The 27,821-nt window shown below is 43.3% G+C and overlaps 1 protein-coding gene across 1 annotated transcript in view; it reads right to left on the reverse strand.

Moving 5' to 3' along the window:
- Positions 1–368: 368 nt before the first annotated feature.
- The window catches only part of DHTKD1 (dehydrogenase E1 and transketolase domain containing 1), a 53,067-nt gene continuing 25,614 nt past the window's right edge, over positions 369–27,821 (reverse strand). The window contains exons 6-17 of the mRNA XM_029955780.1: positions 22,933–23,104; positions 21,462–21,660; positions 19,272–19,584; positions 17,726–17,810; positions 17,084–17,223; positions 12,213–12,363; positions 10,175–10,281; positions 8,918–9,082; positions 5,914–5,996; positions 5,431–5,600; positions 3,250–3,335; positions 369–2,329 (exon numbers count right to left, since the gene is read on the reverse strand). Of these exons, the coding sequence (XP_029811640.1) occupies positions 2,228–2,329; positions 3,250–3,335; positions 5,431–5,600; positions 5,914–5,996; positions 8,918–9,082; positions 10,175–10,281; positions 12,213–12,363; positions 17,084–17,223; positions 17,726–17,810; positions 19,272–19,584; positions 21,462–21,660; positions 22,933–23,104 (1,773 nt within the window). The 3' untranslated portion in view covers positions 369–2,227. The remainder of the gene's footprint in view (positions 2,330–3,249; positions 3,336–5,430; positions 5,601–5,913; positions 5,997–8,917; positions 9,083–10,174; positions 10,282–12,212; positions 12,364–17,083; positions 17,224–17,725; positions 17,811–19,271; positions 19,585–21,461; positions 21,661–22,932; positions 23,105–27,821) is intronic.

Consider the following 27,821-nt stretch of genomic DNA (forward strand, 5'->3'; position numbering starts at 1 on the left):
ATAAAACTTCAGAGGTAATTAGAGTCAGGCTAAAAGAGGTTACGCTTTAGAATATTTTCCTCATAGTATGCACAAAGAAAACTGAGAAAAATAGTTCTTTTTTTATGTTTTGTTTACCTTTGAGAGAGAGAGCAAGTAGAGGAGAGGCAGAGAGGGGGAGACGGAGGATCTGAAGCCAGCTCGGTGCTGACGGCAGAGAGCCCAACACGGGGTGCAAACTCATGAACCACGAGATCATGACCTGAGCTGAAGTCAGATGCTCAACCAACTGAGCCACCCAGGCGCACCCCTTTTTTTGTTTTATTTATTTTTGAGAGTGTGAGCAAGTAGGGGAGGGGAAGAGAGAGAGGGAGACAGAGGAAAAATGGTTCTTAAGGAAGAAAAATTTATTTTACTATGAATACATCACTTTAGAAAAAAATGAACATTTTTAATGACTGTTAAAATTTCTATTCACTGAATACCCCATTTGAGCCTGCTCTTCATTGAATACGAACTTAATTAGCATAGATATGAACAGGATACAAATATCACATTACCAACTTTCTCTCAGAAATATAGTAAGATATTTTTATTTTACTTTGTTATGGTATTTTTATCCCATGCTTTATTATGGGAGTATTTGATTTGGAATTCTTTAAATGGTCCCTTCCTACAAGGTGATTCAAAATGCTGACCTATGTTGCATAGTGATTGAAAGTAAGAAGGTTAAGATACAGGAGTCATATTTTTTTTCAGAAGACACATTTTATGGCTCAAGGTGGAGAAGATACCAGAGATGAAAAGTTAGAAATTTGGAAAACTCTAAACTGAGCTTTTAAAAAATGAGAAAAAAACCTAGTTTTCCATCTCATTATGTGCTTAAACTTTGAAGTGTTTAACTCAAGAAACCAAGAGATCTGAAAAACATGACAGTGCTTTTGTGTTTTTCCGGTTCAGTGTACAACATTGATAACCATTCTCATGAAACAGACCTCCGTAACTTTAGCAGCACTAGAAATGACTGAGTTACGTGCATGACAGGAAGTTACATGATTTGTAAGTCTTGACACAGCAAGGAAGCATTAAGGTGCAGAGGAATGAAAAGGAGACAAGTTTTACAGAAATATGAAATCAATATACTGATGCACACATTTAAGATGTGAATCATGACTCCACTCCCGTGGCCAGAACAACCTCGCCCGTTGATTCTGAAGGACATTACTGCCAGGAACAGTGCCCCAGCACGTGCTCCGTCATTCCTGAGAAAAGTGCCCGGGCCGAGAACGGTAGGCCGTGCGTCTCTACAGCACCAAGGGACATGGAGCCACCCCACTTGCTGCTGTTGAGTTAATGCTCCCAGAGTTTCAGACGTAACGGAGTGGGTCAGTGATGTCTATAAATCCCCAAGTACCCGGTGCGGGGAAGTTTCTAGCGTCAAAATTAAAAAGCTCTTTAAACGCTACGAACGAACATCACTTCGTCACACATTTTAGAAGTAAGACTGACTAGGCAGGAGCTGAAATCCCCACATCAGACACCCAAAGTCAGTTAAAAATATCAAGATAACAGTTTAGGGGGGAAAGATACTATGTTGCCCACAAATCAATTTCATTGTAGCTAAAACTCCTTAATAATACTATACACAAAGATTATACATCCAGAGACTTGTATCGAATGGGACTGATATTTTAGGACAATGGGTGAAAACAACGATATTGAAAACCATGAATCAGGACGAATACGGTTTTGCTACAGAACTTGGTGAAACATTTTCTACAGTGGCTGCAAAGCAGCACTGGATATCACGTCAAAAGAAATACTGATAGTCACAATGGCAAAATTAAAGTGCCACGCATCAAGCAAACTGAGAAGTCGTGTTGAGGTAATCTGTATGGAGCTGTAGATTCAGGCTGAAGAACTTTTCCTGAGCGTATATAGTTAATCAGAAAGAGTGGTCTGAGAAAAATCTGGATCAGGAACTAGCCTGCAACTCACTCAGATCTAACCAGAACTAAACACCGCTGTACCTGTAAGGATCAAATGGACTGGTCCGATTCGTGTATTGATGGACAATTCATTCCCTTGGCTATTCCACGTATTCTGATTAAACCGCCTCATCAATCCCAGTATCTTAGACAAACAGAGGCTTTCCATGTTACCTAACGGAAGGAGAGAGTGCAGAAGCAAGCCTTTCTTTTCACAGAAGATTTCTGAAGAGGAAATAGTAGTGGTTCGACGGACACCATCAAGCGAAGGTCTTGGTGAGGACATCCTCGTGCTGCTGCAGGTGAAGGCTGCCGATTCCCACGGCGGGTGCCGGCAAAGGGGGTCGGCTCACCAGACGGAGCTGTCATTGGAGCAGAAAAGAAACAAAACGGCATTTGAACCTGATGAGAGCCCCGCTTCGTTCCCCCAAGGCAGTCCATGCATTTCTCGTAGCTTGTTTAACCACAAATCACCTTTTTGGCAAAGTAATAAGATACCTAGAATACACTGGAAGGAGGTATCCGTCACGACTAAAAACTAAGTTCAAGGCACCGTGAGGTGAGATATAATCTTGAATTATGTCCTGTTCTTCAGTGATTACTAGTCGGTTTTACCTGCAGACTTTCCTAAATGAGAAGTATTTATAAGTGAAAGTGATTTGGGCCCAGCAAACTAGTAACACGTGTGTAAACTGAGTCCTAATCGAAGCCGATTGGGAACATCAACGGAAGCACATTTGCTCTTCCCTTTGTTCCTCCCTTCCGACGGCACGGTCAGGAAGAACTTGGCCTCTGAGGGAGGCCAGCCATGTGGAGGAGCCTGGGACAAGCAGTAGTGGCCATCTTTTCTCCCACGTTGTAAAATAAGCCCGCTCTTCACCCTGCTCCCCAGGGCTTGGATACTGAGCCCTGAGACAAAACTTCTGAATGCACTAGTGGGAAAGGTAGCTGATGGGGAAGGGTTTTTACTGTTTTAAGTATAATCACTTTTTCTTACATGATACTAGCATGTGCACATATGTATCTTTGTTGATAAACATGCAACCTTTTACTCTGAAAAAAGAGCCTAAAATTAGATTTTATATTTTTGTTTATCTTTAAAAGAATTGGAAGGGTGCCTGGGTACCTCAGTTGGTTAAACATCCAACTTTAGCTCAGATCATGCTCTCACGGCTCATGGGTTCAAGCCCTGGATAGGGCTCATAGGGGACAAACCCATTTCTCGGCACTCCAAGAGAAATAACACACATAGGCAAGACGTTACAAGAGAGAAAGCTATTACCTTGCAGGCCAGTTGCTTTTCAAACCTTGGAGAAACAAAGCACCATGGACCCATGTTCTGAGGCTCCTCCTGACTCCAAATAAAATCTGTAACAGAAGAAAGTTCATTTTATTTTTTTTTAAATAGAAGGAATTTTTTAAATGTTTTATTCACTTTTGAGACAGAGAGAGACAGAGCATCAACGGGGAGGGGTAGAGAGAGAGGGAGACACGGATTCAGAAGCAGGCTCCAGGCTCCGAGCTGTCGGCACAGAGCCTGATGCGGGGCTCAAACCCACGGACAGTGAGATCATGACCTGAGCTGAAGCTGGATGCTTAGCTGACTGAGCCCCCAGGCGCCCCAGAAAGTTCATTTTAGTGCTCCAGGGAAACATACAACACACACACACACACACACACACACACACGGGGCTCCTGGGTGGCTCAGTTGATTAGGCATCAGACTTCAGCTCAGGTCATGATCTCGCAGTTGGTGAGTCTGAGCTCTGCATCAGGCTCTGTGCTGACAGCTCAGAGCATGGAGCCTGCTTTGGGTTCTGTGTCTCCCCCTTTCTCTGTTCCACCTCCACTCTTGCTCTGTTTCTCTCTCTCTCAAAAATGAATAAAGACTTAAAAATTTTTAATACACACACAATATATACATATACACAGTGAAAACATACATACATTATATATCTACACACAGACACATTATATCCATATGTATACACATACGTACATACATAGTGTGCATGTATGTATATCTCTCAAGTAAATATATCCTTTTCTGTGACAGCTTAATGTTGCTTGTCCTTTTTTTTTTTTTCAAATGCATAGTCATATATCCAGCACCTTATTTGTGATACAGAACAATTCTATCAACCCCTCAAATTCCCTCAACCTGGCCCTTTCAAGGCAACCCCTCCACCCCCTCAACGTCTGGCAACTACTGATCTTTCCTCTGCCCCTATGCCTTTTCCGGAACATTAGATACATGGAATCATATGGTCTAGAGACTTTGGCTCTGGCTCCCTTGAACTGGCAAAATCCATTTGTGATTTTGCCTGTAGCCATAGGTCACTGTCGCACTGCTGAGTGGCATGTATTGTAAGGACGTGCCTCGGACTGCTTGTTCATCCGAAGGACGTGCTGGTGGCTAGGGGCCATTATGGACGAAGCTGCTGTAGACGTTTTGCTGTGAACTTGTTTTCATTTCTCTTGGGAAACACCTCCAGGTGGACGCTGGGCTGTGCGGCAGCCCTGTGTGCACCCTTACACGGAACTGACGCACGTTTCCACAGCGACTAGACGGGTTTCCACTCCTTCCTACGGTGAGCACGGGTTCCGGGTGCTCTGCCTCCGCGTCGTCACTGGACGCTGCCCACTTACTGCTTTCATTCTAGCCGTTCTCCTAGGTGTGTAGCCGTAGCTCATTTTGGTTTCACTTGCATCTCCCTTATCACTGACTCTAGGTGAGCACTTATTTATATGGTTGTTTGCTACTCCATTCTTTGGTTCAAATCTTTTGCACCTTTTGAAAACTTGAATTATTTGTTTTTCTTACTGTTGAGTTTTGGGAACTCTCTGAACAATCTGGATGGTCCTTTATCACATATGTATTTGCAAATACCTTCTCCTAGTCCACATCTCGTCTTTCTATTTTCTCTGCAACCTCTTTCAACAGGCAAAAGCTTCTCCTTTTGATAAAGTCCAAATTTTTCTGTTATGGGATGTGCTTTTAGTGTCACAGCTAAGAACTTTGTGCCTAACTGAAGGTCAAAAAGGTTTTCTCCTTTTTCTCCTAGAAGTTTTAGAGTTTTATGTTTTATATTTAGGTGTGTGATCTTGAGTTAATTTCTGTACCCAGTGCATAGACATCCAATTATTTCAGTCCAATTATGGCAGCCCCAAAAAGCCTTGCCTTTTACACTTACATTGATTTATCCTAAGTAATATTATAGCAGAGATTACCTCCAACCTCTCATGAAATGACATGTGTTCAGTGAGTGAAGGGGAGACGGAAAGGGACACCAGAAAAGACAAGGAGACATTGTCTCTAGCAGGATTTTTTTTCATATTTCCAGATTACAAAAGATTCCATTTCCTAATGACTCTCTCTGCCCCCGAACCTCTTTTCACATCAGACGGTTGGACTAGGCTTCAGGTATCCAAAACCAGAACCCCAACAAGCCCAGTGCTGTACCTTTAACATGTTTATATTTGCTCATCTCTTGCTGTAACGACTCCAGTGGGAAAGGACAGAGTTCCTCTAATCGGATGATGGCGAAGTCACCCTTCTTGGCCTCCAAGGATTCTCTCTGCTTCAGCAGGGCATAGAAATGTTTGCCACAGCAGAACACTAGACTCTTAACACTGTGGGGTAGGAAAGGGACAACGTAGTGGAGGACAAACATCTGAAAGAATTGCATCAGAAGAAAGAGGAGACCACGCAGACAAAAAGGCGTCATTCCTGAAGCAGGGAAGGGGGGGGCTCCGGAGTTGGGTTCCGCCTCCAAAGTTCACTCGTCCACACATACTCTCACTCCTGCCCCCACGGACACAAAGGACTTACTTCTCTCAGGATACGGGAGATTTGGGTCACTGTGGGCTCCTTAACATGAACTAGTTTTCCCACTAATTAAAATTCTACCACAGAATATGAAAACAGAGATACACATCAAATTACTTTTTGGGATCCACAGATGCATCGCCAATGACCGGCTTGAATGTTGTTCCTGGTGCCATTTCATGCAGACTTGACACGGCTGCCTAAGGAGAGGGGAAAAAAGTCCCCAATCTACCAGCTGAAGGAAAGAGCCAAAGGTGCCTTCCTTATTAGGATCCTTACCAGGAAATAATATCAAATTCCCACCTAGGACTATAAGTAAACATGTGTACTAATAAGCACAATATCTTTCCCAAAAATACAGATTCTGTATATTTTGGAATAAAATTATTTATTCAAGGTGACTTAAAATTGCCTATTGTCTGATGCCACAATAACATTTTGTGAATCAACATTTCAGTTCAATCACACTTTAATATCAATAAAAAAATATGCTTTAATTTCTTGGAATCGGAGAGGACAGTTCATGGAACCTGTGAATGAAAACAGCTAAGCTAGGGCAATGATTTCCGTCTTTCGGTTATTGACCATACTTTTTGTGTGTGTTTATTATTGAGACAGAAGGAAACAGAGCATGAGTAGGGGAGGGGAAGAGAGAGAGAGGGAGACACAGAATCTGAAGCAGGCTCTAGGCTCTGAGCTGTCAGTACAGAGTCCGACACAGGGCTCGAACCCACAAACTGTGAGATCATGACCTGAGCCGAAGTCAATGCTCAACCGACTGAGCCACCCAGGTGCCCCAAGATTTTGACCATAATTTATAAGTGAAACTTAATGAGACACAGAACAAACAGGAACAATACACGGATATTTCTGTGATGAAAAGAACTGGTATTAAGGAGCTCAATTTAAATAAATACTTGTTGCAAAGAACATAGAGTAGACCATTAATGAAGGCAAGGTTAGGGATTTGATCCCATTTCCTTGTCTAGTTCATATCCTACAGTCTAGCCCCAACTGGGAATATGCCATTTTGACGGGCAGCCACACTGATGCAGGATATGGCAATGTAACCCAAAAAAATAATATTAACAAAGAGAATAAAATAAAAATATATACATCATGAAATAAAATATATTGTATATAAATTATATATAGATATAATATATATAAATATATATTCTGTATTTATTCTTGTTGCTCAATAATGTGTGATAGAATCAATCTTTCTCCATCCTGAACCGGAGCCCTTGGTCAGCTCCCACTTCCTATGGTAGGAATCAGAAAGAGCGGGAGGGGCGCCTGGCTGGCTCAGTCAGTAAAGCACGAGACTCGTGATCTCTGGGTCATGGGTTTAAGCCCTGCGCTGGGCTTTCACTAAGGAAAAAAAACGGAGCTGGAGTTGAGAGCGGGTGGGAAATTGGGGTAATGTTTGAAACAGGAGTATATCATTTAACAGGAAAAAAATCTAAGTAAAAGCTAATGAATAATATCACTGGTTTTCATCCAAATACTTTAAATTCCCAACTTGCTGCCATTAATACGTATAGTAGATGCCATTATCTGTGGTTTTGCTTTCCACAGTTTGTGTCACACATGGCTGACCGGAAGCGGATGATCTTCATCGTGACACATGGTCAGAAGGCCACTAGCGGCCTCACACCACGTCACAGTGCCTACGTCACTCACCTCGCTTCAACTCCTCATTTTGTTACCTCACACATCCAAGAAGGGTAAGTACAGTACAGGAAGGTATTTCGAGAGAAAGTCCACAGTCACGTAACCCTTATTATAGTATATTGTTACGACTGCTATATTTTATTACTAATGATTGTTGTTAAGCTCTAACTGTGCCCAGTTTATAAATTAAACTTTATTATAGGTTTGTCTAGGAAAAAGCATAGTATACATAGGGTTTGGTATTCTCTGCGGTCTCCAGTGTCCGCTGGGAGTCCTGGAACACACTCCCCACAGAAGAGGGAAGGATATTGGTCCTTAGACTCTTTGCACTTTAACACTTTTTCTGAAGAACTGTTTCTGCTCACAGCGAGATGAAGTGGTCTCTGTATTCCTAGTTACTCTGGAAAGACTTTTTTAAAAGAGAGAAAGCTGCAAGGCCAGCTAAAACTAAGAAGGTTAGGCACCTCGGTGGCTCAGTTGGTTAAATGTCTGACTGGCTCAGGTCACAACCTCACGGTTCATGGGTTCAAGCCCCACGTTGGGCTCTGTGCTGACAGCTCGGAGCCCAGAGCCTGCTTCAGATTCTGTGTCTCCCTCTCTTTCTGTCCCTCCCTGCTTGTGCTGTCTCTCTCTCTCTCACACAAAAATAAATATACAGTTTAAAAAATTTTACTAAAGAAAATAAAATTAAAAGATGTTTCTAAAAACTTCTTAATGTTTATTTTTGAGAGACAGACAGAGTGCGAGCAGGGGAGTGGCAGAGAGAGAGAAAGAGAAAGAGGCACAGAATTGAAACAGGCTCCAGGCTCTGAGCTGTCAGCACAGAGCCCGATGCAGGGTTCGAACTCACGAGCTGTGAGATCATGACCTGAGCCAAAGTTGGACACTTAACCGACTGAGCCACCCAGGCATCCCTGGATGTTTCTGTTTAAATATAATTAGACACAAAGGGAGGTGGTGAGGGTGTTGGGTTAAATGGTGACGGGGATTAAGGAGTGCACGTATCGGGATAAGCACAGGGGGATGCGTAGAAGTATTGAATCACTATATTGTACACCTGAAACTAATATAAACTGTATGTTAACTAACTGGAATTAAAATTTATTTATTTTTTTTAAGTTTTATTACTGTTAAGTTACTTTTGAGAGAGGAAGAGAGTGCAAGTTGGGGAAAGGGAGAGAGCGTGGGAGACACAGAATCGGAAGCAGGCTCCAGGTTCTGAGCTATCAGCACAGAGCCTGATGCAGGGCTCGAACTCACGAACTGTGAGATCATGACCTGATCGGAAGCCGGATGCTTAAAGAACTGAGCCACCCAGGCACCCCTAAAATTTTAAAAAGCCAAAATCATTTTAAATAAATAACAACGGATATAGAAAATAGAGGAAAATGCATCTAGAAATGACAGAAGGAGAAAGGCTTCCTAACCAGTTGTTCCTACTTACAGGGAACCTGAGCAGCATCTTGGGAGAAGCGACAATGAGGGGTTTGCGGAAATTCCGGACCATCTGTCTCCGGAGCAGGTGGAAATACTGTGCAGGAGTAGTTGGGTGTACCACGAACATGTTCACCGTGTCTCCATCTACCCCCTCTTCTAGGCTGTCGCACATCTGGGAGAGAAAGGAAAGAAAGGAGCAAATGTTCAGATCACCCAATTCAGGCGTAAGGACACGGGCAGTCCTAAGGGAAACCAGCTGTATACTGAGGACTCCCAAACTGTACCTCCCGCATACCTGTTTCCTGTATTTCCTCCCTAAATTGTAGTTTTGTATTTCACATTAGTCTTTAAGTAACCTTCAATTTATTTATTTCTGTAAGCCACTTTTTATAAAACCATTTTTCTGTATTATTACCTTCCGACATAACCATCCATCCATCTACTGTTCTACCTTTCGACTAAACTGCCATCTAGCTACATATTTTATCTGCGCAGGTGCTAAAATAATTAGTGATATTCGTGCACTTAGGATGAGTGTACGGATTACACATCTGTAACGTGTAGGTGGACACGTGCCTCCATTTACTCTGAAACACATCAACAGATAATACAGATTTATAGCCAGAAGGATGACAGATGAGTAGATGTGATCAAAACAAGTACAGTAGAATAAAATATTAATGGTAGAATCCAAGGCATTGGCATATGAATGTTCACTGTAAAGTTTTATAACTTTTCTGTGTGCTCGAAGATTTTCTTAATAAAATACTAGGAAGCCACATGCATAAAAAGACATAGTAATGATCCTTACCAAATAAAAACTGGTTATTTCTGCATGGCTATTGAAACATTTTTTAATGATCATGAATTATCTTTTATAAAAATACTATCGTTACTCAAAAATAATTTTTTAGGTAAGAATACAGGTTCCTGGGCCACACTCTCCAGAATCAGATCTGGTGCTGGTCCCTGGATCTCTATTTACAAAAAGCTCTGTGGATGACTTTGAGGATCAGCCTGGTCTGGGAACCACCGATCTTTTCCAGACAAGAACAACCTGAATTGCCAGAAAACCACGATACTCATATCCCCAAAGCGTTGTGTTGATAAGGAAATCTGACAGTGCGCTGAACCAGTTTCATTCAGAGACTACTAGGCCTCACAGTTGAAGGGACGCAGTAAGTACCCACAGGAGATAGGTCTATTTCAGAGGACATAGGAAGCAGGGAAACATTTCCTGAAGTCCAGAAGGCGTCAGACACACCTGCAAGAAACGCTCTATGCGACAAGAGGAGTGCTCGGGTCCGGCCCCGTCATACCCGTGGGGGAGGAGGATGACGATGCCACTCTGAAGGAGCCACTTGGCCTCCCCTGGGAAAACACGTGACAGGGCGTGAGAACTCTCTGAAGTGACACGGGTAATGACACAAATGTTAGTTTGCTGTCCATTCCGTGCACTTCCTAGCAGTGTTACACGCTTAGCAGGACACTCTCCACCCTGCGGCTGAAGCCCCATGTGACCCGGTCACTGAACGGGCCGAAGCAGACGGAAGACAGATGACGAGGTGACTGGACCGGTTTCAAGGACAGCGTGGGCCGCTCTGCTCCCATTGCAGACACAACTTGTACTGAGCGAGGATGCCTCTTGCCTTCCCCCCGACAGCACCAGTTACACCACAGGCCACTGGCCCCAGGCTGCAGGTGCGGACACTTCCGGACAGTCTCCGGACATGTCAAAGTCCAGTCTCCTCCAGGCACTTTTCTTCCCTACAACCACGAGGTTACAGAGAAACCCGGCCAGAGGGACGACTGGGGTGCACAAAATCCAAGCCGCGGGTTGGGTACTCCCAGAAGTGGGGTGACGGGGACTCACACGTGTACTTCAGATACTTTGAATTGTACAATAAGTAGGTTCTGGTTTTGTAAATGATGATTTAAAACAATAAGCGGGCGCCTGCGGGGCTCAGCCAGCTAATCATTGAACTTTGGCTCAGGTCATGATCTCAGGGTTTATGAGTTCCAGCCCATTTTCAGGTGGGTGAGCTCGAGCCCACTTCTGGTGAGGCCTGCTTCTCTCTCTCTCCCTCTCTGCCCCTCATGGGATTCTCTCTCTCTCTCTCTCTCTCTCTCTCTCTCTCTCTCTCTCTCCCTTGCTCACCTGCACTCTCTCTCAAAAAAAAAACAAACAAATAAACAAAAAACAAGGGGCTCCTGGGCAGCTCAGTTGGTTAAGGTTAAGCATCTGATTCTTTTTTTTTTTTATGTTCTTTGTTTATTTTTGAGAGACAGAGAGAGACAGTGGGAACAGGGGAGGGTCAGAGAGAGAGGGAGACACAGAATCCAAAGCAGGCTCCAGGCTCTGAGCTGTCAGCACAGAGCTGGACGTGGGTCTCGAACCCACAAACCGTGAGATCATGACCTGAGCCGAAGCCGGATGCCTAACCGACTGAGCCACTCAGGTGTCCCGAGCATCTGATTCTTGACTTCGGCTCATGTCACGAATGTCACAGTTTCATGAGTTCGAGCTCCATATTGGGCTCTGTGTTGACAGTGCAGAGCCTACCTCTCTCTTTCCCCCCCCTCTCTGTACTCTCCCAACTCACACTGTCTCTTTCAAAATAAATAAATAAACTTAAACAAATTTTTTTAAACAAAACAATAAAGATGCACAACTACCAGCCTTCAGATGCTTGAACATCCCTGGCTTGAGTGGATTTTCTTTCTTTCTTTATTTTTTTTTTATTTTTGAGAGAGAGAGAGAGAGAGAGAGAGAGAGAGAGAGAGAGAGAGAAAGCATGAGTGGAAGAGTGGCAGAGAGAGAGAGAACCCGACTATCCAACTATGACATGGGGCTTGAACTTGAGAACTACAAGATCATGACCTGAGCTGAGGTTGAAAGCTCAACTGACTGAGCCTCAGGCACCCTGAGGGAAGTGGATTTTCAAGGCTGCTATTCACTCTGACCACAAGTGCTTACTATGTCCCCACCAACTGCTTAGTATTCATGTCACAGTTACTCAACTTGCCCCAAGTGCAGACCGCAAGCCAGACTATCTAGGAGCTGGCAGGCACACTTCCTCCTCCCTACGGCCAAGCACACTGGCCTGGAGAAAGTGCTGCCTGTAGGGTGACAGAGTGGCCCCCAGCCCTCCAACAGCTTCCATAACCAGCCAAGAGCCGCCATACCTCAGGATATGGCTGGGCAGCCCTAAACTCTCCTCAAGTGAATGACCCCATCTCATTCATTTCTCCCCATGAGGCCGGTGCTGTGCACCAGTCCACAAGCATCTGCCGACACCCACCTCCAGAGATAAACGTGTCAAAGATGATCTGAGCACCATTGAAGAAATCGCCAAACTGAGCCTCCCAGAGGGGCAGTAACCTGGGACTTTCGATGCTCATCCCATATTCGAATCCCAGGACGGCCTCTTCTGACAGCGGGCTGTTGCTGATCTAATGCAAAGGACGAGAACAGAAACACTGTCATTGCAAGGAAAGCTGGGGACATAGATCAGTCAAGGTAAAATGTCACAAACCTCTCAGAAGGGAGGAGGGGCCCAGAGGGGAGCTCTCTTTCCATTTATCTCCTCATTTCTTGAGAAAGGACATCTGTCCTCTGTGAGTGATGCATGTGGGGAACGTGGCACAAGGAAAAGCGGGGGAAGAACGTAATGTGGGCATTAAAGGTGTTCTTTAAGGATGAGCAAAATTAACTTCTCAGATGATCGACCTTGATTGCTTAGAGTAAACCTGTGTCACACAAGCTTTTAAAAAATATATCACAAAACAAAGGAGGGAAAGTTACCAAAAGAAGACCTACCTTTGGTTAGAATCCATTATTCTAACATCCTATCTGCACAGTAAAGCAAAAGAACCATCACAGCACGTTAAGATAAAAAAAAAAAAGAAAAAGAAAAGCAGAATACAAAGTTAGATCTCTGAGGACAATTTTTTTGTTTTTTTAATGTTTTATTTATTTTTGAGAGAGAGAGAGAGAGCATGAGCAGGGGAGGGGCAGAGAGAAGGGAAGATACAGCATCTGAAGCAGGTTCCAGGCTCTGAGCTGTCTGCACAGAGCCTGATGTAGGACTTGAACACAGAAATCTCGAGATCATGACCTGAGCCAAGTGGACATCCAAGCAGCTGAGCTACCCAGGTGCCCCTCTGAGGACAATTAAACGCAACGTGATTCTACCCAGTCGTATGACCACATGGGTAAACCTAAAAGAGTATGACGCTAAGTGAAATAAGTCAGCCAGAGATGGACAGACACCATATGATTTTGCCTATATGTGGCATCTAAAAAATAAGAGAAACAAAAAGACAAACAAAAATGGAAACAGACCCATAAACACAGAGAACAAACTGGTGATTGCGGGGGGCGGGGTTGGTGGTGGGAGGAATGGCCAAAACGGGTGGAGGAGAGCGGGAAGTACAGGCTTGCAGTCTTGGAATAAGTCACGGGGATGACAGGCACACCATAGGGAACATCGTGGTATCGTGATAGCTTTGTAAGGTGACAGCCGGTAGCTACACTGTGAGCAACGCATAACATGTAGACTATCAAATCACTATATTGTATACCTGAAGCTAATACAACTTTGTGCGTCAATTAGACTTCAGTTTAAAAAATAATAAAATAGAGGCACCTCGGTGGCTCGGTTGGCTAAGCATCTGACTCTTGATTTAAGCTCAGGTCACGATCTCATCTTTAGTGAGATCGTGCCCCATGTTGGGCTCTGCTCTAGCAGTACAGAGCCTGCTTTGGATTCTCTGTCTCCCTCTCTCTCTGCCCCTCCCCACTCATGCTCTCTCTCAAAAATAAATAAACATTCAGGGTGCCTGGGTGGCCCAGTTGGTTAAGTGTCAGACTTCGGCTCAGGGTACGATCTCACGATTCGTGTGTTCGAGCCCCGTGTCGGGCTCTGTGCTGACCGCTAGTTCACAGCCTGGAGCCTGTCTTTGGATTCTGTGTCTCCCTCTCTCTCTGACCCTCCCCTGCTCCTGCTGACTCTCTCTGTCTCTCAAAAGCAAATAAAAAAACATTTTTTAAAGTTTAATAAATAAATAAACAGTAAAAAAATTTTTAAAGAAAAAAAGAAATTGTTCTATTATTCCTCAATAAAGCTGGGTGGAAAAACTGTCTGATGGTATCATCTATCTTCAGCTTCCAAAGTACCATGAGGAGGGATCTTTCTGATACAAAAATCTGATCACCTGTTCAAACTTCGTCCATGGTTTCCATCTTACACACATTCCAAGGCTTTCACCATGTGGGCAATCTGGCCAGTCTACTCTTCCTTACTCCTCTTTCCACGTTGCAACTTAACCTCCAGTCACACGAAGCTATTTGTAGTTCCTGTCTTCTTGCTTCACAGGCTTTGTATGTTCTATGGTGTCTGGAATGTTCTCCCTACATGCATCAGACTAGGCAACTCCTCAAGTCCTTCCAGGCCCAGCTCAAATCCGGCTTCCTCTCCCAAGGTTTTCCTGACTTCCCAAGGAGACTCGCTGCACCTGCTCCGACCAGTCATTGAACTTTGTACTCTTGTATACAGACATCTACTTTCATTTCTTAGATTTATTAATCCTTTTATTTACCCCAAAACATCCTTGAGATGGCTCATAAATATATATAATGTACAACGTGATGACATAAATGTAGATAGAAAAAAGACAAAGATTGAGACACAGGATAGAGGGGAAAGACAACCTGGCGGCCGAGAGTCACCAAGGGAACAGTGGCCCCCACCTCTTCCTGGGAGCCACTACTGACAAAGGAATGTCGCTCAGTTGCAGAATTCACAGTGCACACACCATAGAGACAAACCACTGCTCCGTTAACTCAGTACCAAGAGCAGTACCAATCACTCAGTACCAAGAGCAAGCAGGAGCTCCTCCTAAGGTACTAAATATAAAAGACATGGTTTTAATAGAGAACAAACTGAGGGTTGTTGGAGGGGTTGTGGGTGGCGGGGTGGACTAAATGGGCAAGGGGCATTAAGGAAGACACTTGTGATGAGCACTAGGTATTATATGTAGGGGATGAATCACTGGATTCTACTCCTGAAATCATTACTGCACTATACACTAATTATCTTGGATGTAAGTTTAAAAAAATAATTTACAGTAATAAAGGACATGGTTTTAGATAATTATGAAATCTTTGATGACAACCTCATAACAGATGCAAGGCACTAACGTGGGGCTTTCTACTAGTAATTTCAAAATGAATTGATACTATATATCAAGTCACAATTCAATAAAAGACATTGGGGAAGCAGGATATTTAACATTTCAGTAACTAGATCACCAATATAACTTGATCCAGGGGTAGAGTTTAAACGAATGTAAAGAAAAGATGAGCTTCACGCCCTTTTAAGTAATCATCCCAGAATCTTGCTTTGACAAGTGAAAATTTTTTTAATGTTTATTTATTTTTGAGAGACAGAGAGAAAGAGCTTGAGCAGGGGAGGGACAGAAAGAGACACACATACATGGAATCTGAAACAGGCTCCAGGCTCTGAGCATCAGCACATAGCCCAACACGGGGCTTGGACCCGCAAACCATGAGATCATGACCTGATCTGAAGTCGGATGCTTAACGACTAAGCCACCCAGGCACCCCAACAAGTGAATTTTTTTTAATATTGAGTATCAGTAAACTCAAGATTATACTCAAAGAAATGACTAGAGTAGAAAAAAAAAAGATGACGTGCCATTAAGCATACCTTGAAGGACAATTTATTTTAATAAACATCATATGCCCGGCTCTATGCTAGTTGTTGGCAGAGGCAAAAATGAAAAGACCTGGTGTCCGCCTTGACTCTGATGAGTACAGTCCAGCAACTAGCACATAGAAACATTCATCAAGTCCACTAAGCCTCAGAAAATAAGGTAACCTTGATGAAACATGGCTTTTTTTTTCCTTTAAAGTACCTCTATGCCCAACGTGGGACTTTAACTCACAACCTTGATATCAAGAGTTCCATGCCTGCTAACCGAGATAGCCAGCTGCCCCAAGACTTCTTTTTTTTTTTTTTAACAGGCAAGAAATGTTGGCTTATTATCCACATCTTTGGCTTACTTTAATGAATTCAGCAACACAGGGATTATAATGTCAATTTTGGATTGACAAGATGAACATCCATTTGACATTTACATGACTACAGAGGAGTAGCTAGAGTAAGAAGAAGCTCTAGTCTACTCACTGGTACGACACTTCATTCCAAATGTATCGACCCACGTTCACCACCATCCAGCACCCTTTATTTTATAAAAGATTGAGCCCATGTCATTGCAAATGGCAAGATTTCATTCTTTTGTATGGCTGAGTAATATCTAGAGGGTATCATGCAAAGTAAAATAAGTTAGAGAAAGACAGATACCAAATGATTTCACTCATATGTGGAATTTAAGAAACAAAAGAAATGAACAAAAAGAAAAAGGCACACACACACAAAACCAGACTCTTAGAGAAGAAACTAGTGGTAACCAGTTTTTAAGAGTACACTGAGAGCGCCTGGGTGGCTCAGTCGGTTAAGTGTCTGCCTTCAGCTCAGGTCATGATCCCACAGTTTGTGGGTTCGAGCCCTGCATCGGGCTCTGTGCTGACAGCTCAGAGCCTGGAGCCTGCTTCCGATTCTATGTCTCCTACGCTCTCTGTCCCTTAACCTGCTCATGCTTTGTTTCTCTGTATCTCAAAAATAAATTAAAAAATAATTAAAAAAAAAAAGAGTTCACTGATCTAGATGAGCCTGGGTGAGGTATGGAAGTCCTGAATCACTATATTATACACCCGAAACCACTAAAACACCGTGTCAGCTATACTGGAATTAAAAAAATTTAATGTATTTATTTATTTTTAAGAGAGAAAGAGAGAGAGTGCAAGCAGAGGAGGAGCAGAGAGAGAGGGAGTCACGGGATCTGAAGCAGGCTCCAGGCTCTGAGCTGTCAGCACAGAGCCCAACACAGGGCTCGAACTCCTGAACTGTGAGATCATGACCTGAGCTGAAGTCAGACACCCACTCAACTCAGCCACCCAGGCACCCCTAAATTTTTTTTTAAAAAGATTGAACCCAAAGTTACTGACATCTGTTTCTAGCTGCTTTAAGAATCCTATAACTATAATTATCAGCCCCTGGATTTTACAATAGACAATAAGACATCCTACCTCTAGAAACCCTTTCTGATTCGGGTCCATATGGTTCAGAGGGATATAGGCATCATCAGTGTTCTGGCAAACAACCATTGCGTGCCTCTGACTAAAAGTTCCACGACCAACATCTTGTCCGCTCAGACGTACGTTAAAACCTTAAGCAAGCAAGTAGGAAAAAAGAGAAAAAAAAAAAAAGATTCCCATGAATGGCCCATGTATTAACAAGGCACGGTGACCCTGAATTCTTACCCATCAGTTCATCCTGAGAATTTCCCTTAGCAATAGATTAACCATATTAAAATATACCTGTCCTATATTCAGAAGTCTGTGTAAGGCAAGTCCATACAAGAATGGAGAGCCATCATTTGCCCTACAATTTTTAGAGGAAAATATCTTTCCAATTCATGCAGCACAGGGCCCTTGGTGTACCCGCAAGAAATGTCCTAAAGTCTATTTTCTGATGAAGGTTACAACACGACTTACTCTAAAGATTAAACAATATTGTCAAGTAAGGAAGGTTAACACATTTTAGAACCTCTCTAGTCACTGAAAACAACCAGAGATAGTGTCCCTCAAAACCACAGGGGTCACATACAGCAAATGTCAAAAAAAAAAAAAAAAACATTCCCTACCAGCAACTAAACAGAAATGTCTTACCCTGAGCAAGTAATGAGCCCAAGGCAAGGGCTTCTGCCGTAGACCAGTCTAATTTTGTTCCATCCATCACTTTCTCCAGTCTGGACTGCAAAAAATGGAAGGGGAGGAGAAAAAAGACACTTTTAAGAGTCTATACCCTTTTCTACACAAAAAACATAATGCAACAACAGGAAGTATCAAAATTAGAATGTTAAATAAAACATAAAGTGCAGAAGGGACACAAGAGAGTATGATAGCAATTGTAGGTTTTTAAATTTGTTTATGTTTTTATTTTATTTTTGAGAGAGAGACACAGTGCAAGCAGGGGAGGGGCAGAGAGAGAGGGAGACAGAAAATCTGAAGCAGGCTCCACGCTCTGAGCTAGCTGTCAGCACAGAGCCCACTGTGGGGCTCGAACTCATGGAATATGAGATCGTGCCCTGAGCCAAAGTCAGACACCCAACTGACTGAGCCACCCGGGTGCCCCAACAATTATAGGCTTTCAAACAGGCAAAACAAGTAGGCACCCAGGTTGGTGGTGAACCCTGTGCCCGAAGCAGAGGAGATGGCCCAGGGAGGGCACTCGGGGAATTGCACTAACAATATTCTATTTCCTCAGCTGGATGGTAAGTACATAGATTATTTTAAGAGTCCCTATACCCATAATAAAAGCCTAGGGGTGCCTGAACGACTCAGTCAGTTAAGTGTCTGACTCCTGATTTCAGTTCAGGTCATGACCTCATGGTTGTGAGATCAAGTCCTGTGTTGGGCTCTGCACTGACAGCAAGGAGCCTACTTTGGATTCTCTCTCTCTCTCTCTCTCTCTCTCTGCCCCATCCCTGCTGGCTTGCTCACGCCCACTCTCTCTCTCTCTCTCTCAAAATAAATAAGTAAAAATAAAAAACCTAAAAATGAAGTAAGCATTGTAAAAATCATTTAGAGGACAAAGTGACTCCTCCCAAGTTTAAGAAAGACAAAGACCATTAACTCCTTGCTCCCACAATCCCACATTCCAGGAAATTCCCAAGCCCCAGGCAAACCAAAACTGCAATCTATCTTTAATGTGAGACAATATGTAAATCATCATCCCACGTATGGGTCTGAATGGTTGCCTTTGAGGGTAAGTGTGTTGATGTGTATTTATTTTTATTTAAGCTGGCCCCCTCAAAGGAAAGTGGTTTCTCTTCACTGATCAAAAAAAATCAAAACACACATTTCTGTCCTTCTGTATTTCTGATAATGTGCATGTAGCGCATGTACATGTATTAAACATGTATGTGTAAATGAATGAATGAATAAGTAAGTAGAGGAAAATGAGAAATAGACAAAATCTGAATAGACTATCAACACCAAAACCTGTACATGTGTGCGAAGGAAAGAAGAAAAAAAGCGCAAGGAGATAAATCTGAGTTGAGAGAGTATCACTACCAAGACATCACTAGGGTCAGTTCCCAGAACCTGGTGACATACAATGAATGTCAAATGCATTAGCCCAACCGAAAAGAGCAGAACAACACGACTTTGCTGCACGAGCCAAATGAGGCCCGGGAATGGGAACGCTCCCTACCTGAACGTACATCTTCAGAAGGTGGCTGTGCATGTGCAGTCCCTCCGGCACATCCACGGACTTCCCGCCAACGAACCGCAGGAGGTCTAGGGGCACACCCGTGTTCCAGGTGGTGACGCAAGCTTCCGGCTGCACCAGGCCCTGCCAGTGGGCCTGCAGGTTGGTGGCCGCGGGCCTGTAGTGGGCCGTGTTAGTTAGGTGGTCATTTAACTTTGCATAGTAGGAGGTTTTGATTTCCGACACCTCTTCCTGGGTCATGAGCCCGTTGGCAATAAGGTGCTCTGCGTATGTGTCTGGGATGCTCTTTCGGGCTCTGTCCAAGAAAGAGGAGAGAAAAGTCCATCGGATTTGTAAAAACCAAAGCGTGACAGATACACTCCTTGTCGAAGGCATGGCAGAACCATCACTGTAAAAAGGCATGCAGGAAAGGTTCCGGAACTGGATGGAGGGCGTGATTGTACTACGGTGTCAATGTTCTAACTGCCTCTGAATTGTTCACGTCAAAATGATCCATTTTAGGGGCGCCTGGGTGGCTCAGTCAGTTAAGCACCGGCTTCGGCTCAGGTCATGATCTCATGGTGGGCTCTGTGAGGACAGCTCAGAGCCTGGAGCCTGATTCACATTCTGTGTCTCCCTCTCTCTCTGCCCTTCCCCACTAGTGCTCTGTTTCTCTGTCTCTCAAAAAAATAAACGTTAAAAAATTTTTAAAAAATAAAATGATCCATTTTATGTTATGTAACTTTCCCTCCAATATATTATTTTTTAAATTTTTTATGTTTTTTAATTTATTAAGAGAAACGGCGTGAGCAGGGAGGGTCAGAGAAATAGGGAGATACAGACGCTTAACCGACTGAGCCACCAAGGCGCCCCTATTATTTTTCTAAAAGCTGATGGTGGGTAACAACCTCTTTCAGGCAAGTAAGAAAAAACGAATTCATCTTTATAAGTTTTTATCTACATCAAGGTAGAAATAATTAGAGCTTTTCTGTGAATTGGTACATTCTGCACAAATATTTACAAGACTGACCTACATTGTCTTACCCCTTTATTTCAAAAAGTATTGAACTCAAAGTCACTAATATCTGTTTCAGGTGGCTTTCATAATCCAGAAACTATAATAATCAGTATCTCAGTTTTACAACAATAATAATGCCACTCTATGCTCAAGTAATACTTTAAATGACAGTGTGCTCACATATTTTATATTTAATCACGACAAAAGTGACAGATGGACTAGATAGATTTTTTTTAAATGGGGCCCTGAGCCACATCAAGTCACTCAGCAGCTAAATTCAAAGTTAAATATAGAACCCAGAATTGTTCTTCCCAGAGCAGTGTGTTACCTGTGACCAGAAAGACCTATAAAATGTCACCAAATTTATTCCTCTACGTTAATTTATACCTGTGAGGAAATAAAGTGGGGGGAGGGGTACTTTCCAGTATCAAAAAAGGAATTTCCAAAGTAACACGTTCCTCTCCGTCTCATTAGCTTTCTGTCTCAATGCTGTCCAAGAGAAATGCGGAGCCAGCCAACATGTAATTAAAACTCTCTTGGTGGTCACATTAGAAAAGCTTAAAAATATAAGCAGGTGGGATATTAAACTCAGTATACTCAAAATACAGTCACTTCAACACATTGCAAACATAAAAAGTCTTACTGAGGTAGCTGACAGTCTTTTTTCAAAGTCTTTGGAATCTGGAGTGTCTATTGCACGCACAACCCATCCCCAGCAGGAATGGCCACATTTCAAGTGCTCAACAGCCGCGTATGGTACTGGCTTCCATATTGGACGGCAGAGTTCCCAAGGTTCTTAAAATCCATCATGAAGCCTCTTGCTGAGGCACCACGTGACTCACAGAGGATCTGTTTCCGGTCCTGTCAATGGCACACTACGCAGCTTCGGGCTAAGGGCCCTGCCCAAGTCTTCCTACCTCAGTTACCCATCGGCCAAGTGAGGTTGGTAAGTTGCCTTTGCTTATTCAGAGTAAACGTGTGGAGTTTGAAGAATCTGGGGAGCCCTCCTGGGATCCCAGTTTGCTCAGGACTATCCCAGCTTCAGCCCCGAAAGTTTTGTGTCTCAGGCAACCCAGGGAGTTGGTCCCCTACCTCAGGGTGGCTAATAAAAATAATAAAACGAACGCAAGCACTAAGGGGGTAAGGGGATCTTCGACAAAGGTTCACAACTATACCTGATGATTTTGTACATGACCGGGTTGGTGAAGAAGGGCTCGTCCAGCTCATTGTGGCCCCACTGCCTGTAGCATAACAAATCCACAATCACATCCTTCCGGAACTGGCGCTGGTATTCAAAAGCCAGCTGTGCGGCGCGAACCACCTCCTCCGGGCTGTCTCCATTGACATGGATGATGGCGCAGCCCACCAGCTTCCCTGGGGCGGAGAAGACAGATGAAGCTGGCGAGCCATCCCCAAGGCCATGAGCCCACCTCCAAGTACTCTTGCCCGAGTGGGGAGGCAGCCCACGCACTCAGAGATGATTTGGCTGGGGTGTTAAGAACCCACAGTTTGGTGGGGCGCCTGGGTGGCTCAGTGGGTTAAGCGTATGGTCCGTCATGATCTCAGGGTTCATGGGTTCGGGCCCGCGTAGGGCTCTGTGCTGACAGCTCAGAGCCTGGAGCCTGTCTTCCGATTCTGTGTCTCCCTCTCTCTCTGACCTTCCCCTGCTCTCACTGTCTCTCTGTTCTCTCTCAAAAATAAATAAAACATTTTTTAAAAATTAAAAAAAAAAAAAGAATCCACACTTTGGAGTTCGGCTGACAATAAAGAGGTCATGCCCCAGCTCTGTGACTTACTCTGTGACCTTAGTAAAATTATGAATCTGTTTTCTCATCCATAAAACTGGGATAATAGCTCCCAAAGCTCCTGGTAATGTTGTAAAGATTACATGAACTACTACATATAAAGTGTTGAATACTGTTTGATATGTAATAACTACTATTTATTTTGTGATTGTCATTACTACTATAGGTTTCCTCCTGAGATCAAAGGGGCATTAAAGGATGTACCCTGAGAAAAAACGGATTTTCTTCAAGGAAAAGCCTTAGAATGTGTTTCCAGTATCTCCGTCAAACTTATCACAAAATGTTCACATAGATAGCCCCAAAAGGCATCCAGGCCAGGGGCTGGGTACAAAAATGGAATAGCTCCTACCATCTAACAAGTCATGTTACTCTGTGAGTTGGAAGAATGGGTAAAAAAAAAAAAAAAAAAAAAAAAAAGCCCTGCCTTTCTCTTAATACTAATTTCCAGAGTAAAACAAGTCAACTTTGTTTCTTCACATCTGACTTCTAATCAAGACCACTGGGCCAAATTCAGTATCGTTCTTGACTGAGGTCTTGGGCACCTGGGGTCTGAGCCTCCTAAAGATGAGTACCCGGTGTTGTGCTAATTGTGTTGACTTTTGGTTCCCACGAGAGCATTCGACTAGATACCTGGGCAATTCGAGGTGGCACCCCTTCTTTTTCCCTCGTGTCTCACTTCTTTGAATTCAAAGGTCACACTCAGACTTTTAAAGGAATGTGGATACCACTGCTGGTGACTACTAACCATATGTGACCCCACAGTTGAAACAGGATAACCAGGGACGTTGCTGTTCCTAGTGAACTGGATGCTTCCCTAGCGATGCCTCCCTACGTCACGTACCAATGTCACTGCAGTATAAAGACGACCTTCCTCTCTCTGCAGGAGTCGTGTAACCCAGCTGGTTATTGACAATCAGATGGACACTCCCGCCAATTCTGAAATGTGGGAGATTAGACAGCGTAAACGTTTCGGGGACAATCCCCTGACCACAGAAGGAAGCATCACCGTGAACCTAAGTCATAGGGGAGAAAACAAGAAAAGGAACATAACGGGCAGAGAGATTTATGTTTCCAGTTGGAATACATCGTTTTCAAATAGTAACAGGAATGAAAACAACCACGCTCTCACCGCTTGCCTGCCCTCCTAAAAATCTGCTGGTTTCGTACAGGACTTTCTAGAATGGTCAGTCTGATCTCAGGTAGGTTTCAAAGCCCGCTACCACTTGTGGCCACCACCTGTTGATTTATTCTCCCTTCTCACATTGTGACCCACACACGTCACTTCTAATATACCCGTCAACATTCTAGAACATACAGTAGCACCACGGAAGGAAGGACTATCAGTGGTACCGAAGGAAAATCAGCTGCAGTATAGTTTTCATGAAAACAGTTTACAGGACATGGGGAACAGTGCACAGCTTTGAACTCTCTCTCTGTTCCCCAACCATCCTACCCCTGAAAAGAGATGGGATGCAGCTCACATCACCTAATCCCCACTGGGTGTGTTGGCCACACTGTGAACACAAAGAGGGAGAGGTTGATATGACAGCAAAGACAGGAGGCAAGTATATGACAGGAGATTGAAAGGATGCTTTGAGGAAACGACAAAATACTATCACAAAACATCTGAGATGTGCCATCCCTCCAGCACATCTGAAATCCGTTAGATCGCGACATCATCACAAAACCTGATAGACGGAAAGTAGTAGAGAAAAGGGGACATCTTTTTTGGAAAAGTTGAAAGCAAATAATGAGGGAATTACAGATCTTAGAAGATCTTAGAAGAAGATATGAGTTCTACTGACTTGAGGCTAAAAGGCGATTATCTGTCAAATAAACATGTTATACACCTTAAATTTACATGCTGCGATTGTCAAATATATTGCAATAAAAAATAAATAAAAGGCTAGTCTCATAATAGTCAAAATGCTGAACTAAAGAATAAAAGGGGCCCCTGGATGGCTCAGTCAGTTAAGCATCTGACATTGGCTTAGGTCATGATCTGATGGTTTGTGAGTTCGAGTCCTGCATCAGGCTCTGAGCTGTCAGCACAGAGCCTGGAACCTGCTTCAGATTCTGTGTCTCCCTCTCCCTCTGCCCCTTTTCCACTTGCTCTCTCAAAAATAAGTAAACATTTAAGAACAAATTATCTGGGGCGCTCAGGTGCCTCAGTTGGTTGAGCATCCAACTCTCTCCCTTGGTCCCCCTCCCCTACTTGCACTCTCTCTCTCTCACTCTCTCTAAAATAAAATAAAAAAGAATAATAATAAAAAAGAATAAAATAATCTGATATGTCCTAACTTAAGGTAACCAAAGGAGCTCTGATAATAACAGAAATAAAAGACCTAAATATAAACGAAGAAAGAATACTTCAAAGTGCATTTTTTAAACAGACATTGACAATGTCCTTAAAATAGTCATTTTTTAAATGTAAGTAGAATATGTTGGCTAAGAAAGGAAGCACTCCTTTGCCTGAGAGAAATTCCCAGTCCTTGCCTTCCCTTGGCTAAGGGGTATAGGGGTGAGTCCCATTTGGAAGTATCTATACCTAGTAACGACACAGCCTACATTATCTCTACAAGTCAATCTACTCAACAACCAGGTAGGGGGCCAGATAAGGACGTCACTACAGTCCTTCTTACAGAGGAGGAAGCCAAGGCTCACAAAGAGTGTATATTTCACATTAGACTAGACCCTGGGCCTTGTATGACACCTCCGTGTTTTTTCTACTTATGTCTCCAACCTTCCAACCCTTTCTCCTAGATCAAAGAACTTACAATGTCCACGTTCTCATTTAATTCTCAGAACATGTTGAAGAATATAATATACTCCCATTTTCCTATGAGATTCAGAGAACCACCATAACATCTGGTGTCAACTACGTTCAAATAAAAAAATTTTGAGGGGCACCAAGGTGCCTCAGTCAGTTAAGCTTCCAACCCTTGATTCTGGTTCAGGTCATGATCTCACAGTTGTACGATCTAGTCACGAGTCGGGCTCCAAGCTGGCCATGGAGCCTGTTTAAGATTCTCTCTCCCTCTCTCTCTCTGCACTTTCCCCCATCACCGCCCGCTCACCCATGCATGCATGCACCTGCGCTTGCTCTCATTCTCTCTCTCTCTCTGTCTCTCAAAAAACAATTTATTTTTATAGTAACATAACATCTGCTCATAACTTGCATCATTTTAGCATGGTCTTTGGATTCATGGCACTAAGGCACACAGGTACCATTTGCTAATTTATTTTTTTCTCAAATCAGAAGAGAAACCACTCCACTATGATGCACAGAGGTTTTGGGGAGTGAGGGTCCATAGGCACAAACAAATGCAAGGTGAGGCAGAAGCTACATGGCCTAACACGGCAAGCGGGTCTGGACACACACAGATCACAAATGACAACTGACTTTCACCAGGTTCAGGACCAAGATAAATGGCAGAAGTCAGGCAGAAAAAGTAGCCGCCAGTATCTCACCACCATGATTTTGTAGGCTCCATATTCAGTTCCCACAAGAAATCAGCACAACAGGACATGTACAGACACAGCAGGACAAGTGATTTGGGAACACGAAGTAGAGAAGGGCGGGAAGCTTCTTTTCACTTTAAAGAAAATGTTGGGGCACCTGCGTGGTTCAAAGTGTCTGACTTCAGCTCAGGTCATGATCTCGAGGTTCATGGGCTTGAACCCTGCATCTGGCTCTGTGCTGACAGCTTGGAGCCTGAAGCCTGCTTTGGATTCTGTGTCTCCCTCTCCTTCTGCCCTTTCTCCACTCATATTCTCTCTCTCTCTCTCTCTCTCTCAAAAATAAATAAAGAAAATGTCATTTTCATCTCTTGCTTCTGATGTCCATGTTAAGACTTGTTAATGTGAATGATAAAATATTTTAGAGTACCGTGAATTAAGTCAAGTGAAAGGTAAAGAGAATGGCTAACCATGTAAAATTTCCATTTTGAAAAACTATGTCATAGTCAAATGCAATGCAGGATACCCCCAATTTACTTACTATAAGTTTCTGGCCCATGAAAAACTAACATGAATAAGATAAAGTTGTTATTTGTAAATGCAGTCAAGCATTCTCCTGCCTTATAGATGTACCTATTTCTTTTTTTTTTTATTTTTTATGTTTTTTATTTATTTTTGAGAAACAGAGAGAGACAGCACAAGCAGGGACAGGTCAGAGAGAGAGGGAGACACAGAATCTGAAGACAGGCTCTGAGCTGTCAGCACAGAGCCTGACATGGGGCTCGAACCCACAAACCATGAGATCATGACCTGAGCTGAAGTCAGATGCTCAACCAACTGAGCCACCCAGGTGCCCCGAGGTGTATCTATTTCTATGGGGTTTAAAGACTCAGCTACTGATACCAAGAGTTAATTGCTACCCACTAGTTAAAGGTTCATAGTTAAATGAATACTCATAGGGGAAAAAAAGTGATCCACAGTCCAAACCTTGAGGCTGTCAGGTTCCAAAAAACTGAGGGGGTAAAGGAAGCAAGAGCCACACTAATGATATGTGTTGGTTGCCTTATTGCCAGAGACCTTCATTTTAAAACAAACAAGAACAGCAATAGCCCTGCTAGGGATTTACCCAAGGGATACAGGAGTGCTGATGCATAGGAGCACATGTACCCCAATGTTCATAGCGCCACTTTCTACAATAGCCAAATCATGAAAGAGCCTAAATGTCCATCACCTGATGAGTGGATCAAGAAGATGTGGTTTATATACACACAATGGAGTATTACATGGCAATGAGAAAGAATGAAATCTGGCCATTTGTAGGAAAGTAGATGGACCTCGAGGCTTTTGTCATGCTAAGCAAAATAAGTCAGGCAAAGAAGGACAGATACCATATGTTTGCATTCATAGGTCTAACAGGAGAGACCTGGCAGGGGACCATGGGGAGAGGAAGGGGGATAGAGAGCTGGGGAGAGTGAAGCACACAAATCATGAGAGACTATTGAATACTGAAAACGAACCATGGACTGAAGGGGGAGGGGGAGGGAGGGGAGGGGTGATGGTCATGGTGGGGGGCACTTGTGGGGAGAAGCACTGGGTGTTATATGGAAACCGATTTGAAAATAAACTATTTAAAAAAAATAAAAATAAAAAAATAAGAAAATAAAAATAATTTTAAAAAGTAAAAACAAGAAGTTAACAAACAAAATCCAGATTCTTACAGCCTTGTTACATATATGCATACCAGGCGGTTTCCTAGAGGGCCATATTTTCAGAGAAGTTTTTTTTTTTTAATATTTTATTTATTTTTGATACAGACAGAGACAGAGCATGAGAAGGGGAGGGGCAGAGAGAGAGAAGGAGACATAGAACCGGAAGCAGGCTCCAGGCTCTGAGCTAGCTGTCAGCACAGAGACCGACGCGGGGCTCGAACCCACGAATGTGAGATCTGACCTGAGCCGAAGTCGGAGACTTAACCGACTCAGCCACCCGGGAACCCCCAGAGAAGTTTTGACATCTGTCCTCTGAAAGCATCAGGGATACTAGTCAACACCCCCTTACACAACAACTCATAGGAGAGAAAAACCACAGTGAAATCTCCATCTAAAGTCAGGTGCCTTGAGATGAGACCTCATTATCTGCTATTAATTTTAAAAACAAGCCCAGAATCTTCTTTTCATCTCAGTTTCATCTTGGATGTCTACCATCTCCTTTCAGAACTACCAACCTGGGCTTCCCGTCTTCCTGGTTTCCCCAACCTCTGGCCTCACTTCC

This window comes from Suricata suricatta, chromosome 10 (genome assembly GCF_006229205.1).
Source record: "Suricata suricatta isolate VVHF042 chromosome 10, meerkat_22Aug2017_6uvM2_HiC, whole genome shotgun sequence".
Lineage (NCBI taxonomy): Eukaryota > Metazoa > Chordata > Mammalia > Carnivora > Herpestidae > Suricata > Suricata suricatta.